Raw genomic sequence first — 5,628 nt, forward strand, 5'->3', positions numbered from 1 at the left:
GCAGAAGATGATACAGAAGATGAAATGGCGGACGCAAGGTCGTTGTTGTCAACCCTTATTCCAGGGCCCCTCTAGGACTACCCTATGCAATCTAGAAGGAAGATAGATCACGAGGACTTTGTCCAACACAATGACCCTTTTAGAGATGGATGATTAAACTCTAATTCTTAAAAAAAAAAACCTTCTTCGTCGATTTAGGTGCAAAACTATTGATTGGTCTCAAATCACCAAATAAGATTTTTCAATCGGTGACACTCTACATATATTTTGCAAAATGGTCGCTAATGGAATCGCTCATGTGACCATTTACTAGAAGTTGAGTTCTATGTCGATAACATATTCATCTTCCAAGTTATATAAATTCTATGTCTATGGAATCGCTCATTTGTTAAGTTTTATGTCTATTAGTTATGTTAATGAAAATACAAAGGAAGAGGCAAGCATTTACAACTTCTCTGTCTTTGTCAGTGAGATCTATAATTGCCTATAGGAGTTAGAAAGTGTGCTCACGAATACATGAACTCCCATAATCTGAAAAAAAAAATTAAAAAAAAAATCTGCTTATGCAGTTCACCAGCAAGGAGATTCCTCTAAAACTTTCTACCTGAATTATCCGTAAATAAATTGTCCCAGAACAGTTCCATTCATCCTGTTATAGGTGAATTGTAACCAGAAACTGTGCTAGCATTATTTTTGCAAAGATGAGCTTAACGATTGCATCTTCATAGTCGAATTGAATAACTGAAAGAAAATACCGGAAGCAGAAAAACTTATTGAAAGTTGCTCACACCAAAGATCTATGCAGAAGAAGAAATAATTCACAAATCAATGATAATTTGAATGATAAGTTGTACAAAGAAATTTTATCCTTGTATGCCTACCTTACATCCACATTCAGATGCAAGTTATTTCACTCTGTGACACTAAAGTTCTTGAAGATAAAGAATCAATGCAGATCCTTCCCGTCACATAATAAATAACACTTCAATGCATAACTATGGAATGATAATAAGCAAATTACTGAATAGTTAGCTGCAACTCAGAATGAACCTTTTTCATCCTTCCCAAATTTGCTTTAGATTCACTCTCCCTAAATGCTTTCAACAGTTCAGAAACCTTTGATGCTAAACAAACTTGCTCCAGTGTACTTTGCAAATCTTCTTGTCTGCTTGATTGCTTTGTTGAATTTGGTAGAGTAAGTGGAAGAACAATTCTTGAATTCTCAGTGCGTTGTTCCTTTGGAACCCCATATTGGTCGACCATGCCAATACTGTCAATTTGTCTTCCTTCATCAAGATTATTATCCAAGTGCTGATCTCTTTTTGTAGAGTTTTCTTGGACTTCCTCAGTTGTGACTTGCTCTGAAGAGAGGTAGGTACCAGGCAGTTTTTCACATTTTGTGCTCCGACAATGTTTTTCCTTTGACAAATCTAGTTTATCATCATCAATGGCTGCAGAAGCATGATTCCAACAGTAGCCATTGTTGTTGTCGTCCAAATTCAGTTCAATCAAGTGCAAATCACTATCTTCTGAGTCAGTTTCATCATTTTCTTCATCTAGATCTTTATTGTCCATAATTAGCTTACCTAGGCTACTGCTTTGGTGCACCATTTGTCTTGGGCGATCATTTTCCATGTCACAAATAAGATTCCATGGCTCATTTTCTGTTTCTTTTGTTCTTTTAGTTACTAGAAATGCCTCAAGCTGGCACCTCAATTGGTCAACAGCTGCATTCTTCTCTTCATATTGATATTTGGCTTCACATAGCTTCATCTGAACTCTTTCTTCGCGCAATTCATCTGCGAGCTGAAGCATTTGTCTCTCCTTGTCCAGCTCTTCTCTTGCCTTTACAGATTCCCACTTCAGCTCTTCTACTTCAGCCTTGTCATCACCGATTTCTTTAATCATCTGACCACAGAATTGTTCGATCATTTCCCTTGTTTTCCTCTCACTGTCCAGGTTTTCACATGCTTCTGCCAGTGAAGAATTAACTTTGTCTAGCTCAACTCTGAGTTTTTTATTCTCCCACTCAGCTCTTCTTCTTAATTTTCTTTCAGTCTCAAGTCCCTCAATTATAGGCTGAAAAGAAAGTCTTATTCCTTCTTGCTTCTTTTTCTTCCATGTTCTTTTTTCTTCCACGATCTGGTTCAAAAGATGAAGAAATTTACTTTCCTCAGATTCTTTCTCATGGACAAGCTGATCAACTGAGACAAGTGCCTGGCTTAATTGGCAGTAAATGATTCTAGCAAGAGAGATTGCAGAATCTGGCTTCTTATGCAATCCACATAGCCGGATGAATATTTTCATGAGTTTTTTTGTAGTAACCAAATTACTACGTAATTCATACGAATGTTTCTCACCTCCTACAGGTGAGCCTATTGAAGTGAGACCCTGGAGAGAAGTTTCAGTCTGCAAAACATGAGAGGTTGTCACTTACTAACATAGAAGGAAGAGGGAAATATGTTAACATTACTTTCAAACTTAACTTTGGAGGTGAATTTCTCAGGTAACAAAGGTACTTAATATAAGAACCTAGAGAGAGAGAGAGAGAAGAGACGAACAGCTTTGTCTAATTTCAGTATCATGAAGTCTGATGTTGCTCCTAGAAGTCCTGGCAACAGCAAGATCAAAAGTGCCGGATTGTATTGAATGTTGTTCAGTTTATGGTTGATTTAGATCTACTGAGCTACTACCATGATTTTTGACTCTTTTGAATAATCTAAATTAAGTGGAAGAGAGATTTGAAAGAAAATCCATAATGGAATCATACTGCTCAGAATGCATTCATAAATTTTACAGACTCAAAAATTTCACAATCTTCTTGTAAATTCTCAAACTCAGTTATAATCGAATCTAACACAGTTCCCTTAAACTTCTTTGAGCACAGATAAAAAAGATGGTCATAACCATTTTTCATGGTAAGAAAAGGGCATCCAGAAGAGTTTTCTTACCTCCATTAAATTGGGTTTATCAGAAGGTACCCTACTGTTCTTCTGGCTTCCATATTTTTGGCGAATTGGTTGTAACATTTGCCTATGGTTGCTCGATCTCCACTGGTTCAGCATCTACAAGATAACAAACAAATCGAAAAACATGCTCAAAGATAGATAACTTCAACTACCTAGAAGCAAATGCAAAAGATGGAAAATAAAGAACTTACTTCTGATGCTGAGAAATTTTCCTGATCGCATATATGACGACGAACAGAAACATCTGCCACACACCCTGAATTTGTCACTCTCCTGGTCGTTGGCATCGATCTCATGCCCTGTAAATCCTTGAATTTTCCTTGCGGAGTGTGGCTCAGTGTCCAGAGAGCATTAGCCAGCTTCCTAGCTGATAGAGGAACTCGCGTTTGTTTGCCACCATTTGCGGAAAGCAGGTGCTTTGGCGATTCATGAGAGCCGGTAACGCATTGTGGTGATCTAGCATGATCTCTCCACAAGGGAACTGGCGTCGTCGACCCTTTCTTCTTGGAGATCAACACTTTCCTCTTAAAACAGTGAGTCTTCGAGAATGAACTCGATGAACATGATGAGGTGACTAGCTTTGGCCCAGTGCAATATCCATCAAAAAAGGCGTTGGTACCTGAATTATGCCTTGGCATTCTGCAGCAACCCACTCTCCGAGATCCAGAAAAATCAAAGATGCAAGACCAAATGCTATTGCAGGAAAAAGAGGTGAAGATGAAGACGCGCGAGAAAAGCGCTGGGAGGGAGGAATCGACAAAGGGAAAGCTACCGACAGTCGATGAAATGTTCGCCTAGATTTATGGGAAATATTGGAAAGAAGCTACATGGACATTTCGAATGATTAGAGGCAGGAAAGCAAAAGAACGATGGCAAACAGTACAGTTTCAGTAAGTATTTCTGAGAAGGGTATTGCTAAACGGCCAGAATCTGGCCAGCTAGAATATATGCATGCAAGCATATGCATGGGTATTTTAGTAATTTCATATGGCCACATTAATTATATGCATGTTCATGCATGTATTTTAATTGGGAGATAGGGATTTCTAGCTGACCAGATTCTGGCCAGCAAGATTTACTCTTCTGAGAATACTACAATCAGGTCACGAAAGATGAATGGCGAGATTGAACTCCGACAGAGCGAAGAAGACAGCCTTCTTTCTTCTAGGAGGAGTTGTATGGATTCAAACGTTAAAGAAAAAGAACGATAAAGATGTCAAAGACAACGGCGCAAGGGACGAGGAGGAAATGAAACCACACTTTGGAGAAAGCGAGACGCTTCCATTCTCTAACACTGGAAGACCCCGGCGAATGATTAAAGATCGCACTTTGGATCGGAAAAACCTTCGATTCCGGTCAAAAATTCCTCCCGCCGATTCCTTCCTTGCTTCCTTCCGCGAACGGGATGGTGATGATGATGATGATGGCGGCGGCAGAAGGAGAGGTGGACGGTTCTTAAAGGGCAGTGGCGGAGGGAGAGCGCAAACACACGAGTGGACGTCGACTCCGCTCCTCGAAACCCTCCCAGTCCTACGATTCCGAATCTTTAAACAGAACAAAAATTCCCAGTTTTACTACGCCCTAGCCGCTGTTCACCTTCTCTGTAATTTCTTAATCCTTCATCACGCGAGATCCGTCCAAAATGGAAACTTGATCGCCTTCCAAAGTAAACGAGCAGGCAGTGAACCTTCTGGTAATCATCCTTTATCGTCTCCGTATGAAAATGACAAATCGCCTGCCTCGAAAGAAAACAAACGCTCGATGTTAAAAAGAAGATGGCAGGATTAAGAAGATATTGGCAGACAAACTGAAGTATCAAGATACGATCCACAAAAGCATGCCGCTGCCCTGTTCAGATCCAACGCATCCCGTTCTCGGCGATCGGACTCGCGCTAATCTAATAAAAATTCCGCCCACGCGATGACATGACTCGAACAAATCACCGAATGGAGAAGTTAGGGCAGGCACTCGGCGCCATTTCTTGCCTGCTGCTGTCGATAGGGTAGGGATGCGGTGTCACCCCCGCGCCCATGCTCCGCCTTGCCCCACTCCGCGTTGAACCACTAATTGTTAGCTTATCGACGTTTGTTGAGTGGCACTGTGGCAGTGCTTAATAATGGCGGAGCTGTCGTAGTAGATGGGGGCATGAGATTTTGATCAAAATAGCACTTGTTTCGGTCCCCCACAGTTCACGGTTGCTGTATGCAAAGCAAGACGACGAGAATGGGGATCGATCGAGTATGAGATGTGATAAACGGAGACGGATTCAGAAATTCAAATATGGGAAGATGATTTTTATCGTCGGTAAAGGATCCGCCATAAATGGATTCATTTACGTCATTCCACTCCTTTAATTTCAAGATTGAAATCCTTCCTTTGATCGATCTCTTTCTCTTTCGGGGAACGGATCGTGTTGCAGCAGGAGGAGACGATGCATATGCTCCGCTGGAGGATCATTGAATCGGGTCGATAAGTTACACAGTAAAAAAAACACAGAAAAGTAGGTACGACGATTGATAGGGAATTATGTGAATCCGCACCAACTTGGCTTCATGCTTTAGGAAGATTATAATTTATTATATATATATTTTTAAAAATATATTTAATTAGATTTGTCCTAAAAAATAAATTATATCATCGGTGTAAAAAAACCAGTCAA

The 5,628-nt window shown here is 40.2% G+C and overlaps 1 protein-coding gene across 1 annotated transcript; it reads right to left on the reverse strand.

Annotated features, from left to right (window-relative positions):
- Positions 1–814: 814 nt before the first annotated feature.
- Positions 815–5,041, reverse strand: LOC122023790. The gene is made up of 3 exons (XM_042582125.1): positions 3,161–5,041; positions 2,952–3,065; positions 815–2,409 (listed from the first exon to the last, which is right to left on the reverse strand). Exons 1-3 carry the CDS (start codon positions 3,605–3,607, stop codon positions 1,018–1,020), a joined length of 1,953 nt encoding a protein of 650 aa, XP_042438059.1. The 5' UTR covers positions 3,608–5,041; the 3' UTR covers positions 815–1,017.
- Positions 5,042–5,628: the final 587 nt, after the last annotated feature.

Source organism: Zingiber officinale, chromosome 9B, assembly GCF_018446385.1.
Source record: "Zingiber officinale cultivar Zhangliang chromosome 9B, Zo_v1.1, whole genome shotgun sequence".
Classification (NCBI taxonomy): domain Eukaryota; kingdom Viridiplantae; phylum Streptophyta; class Magnoliopsida; order Zingiberales; family Zingiberaceae; genus Zingiber; species Zingiber officinale.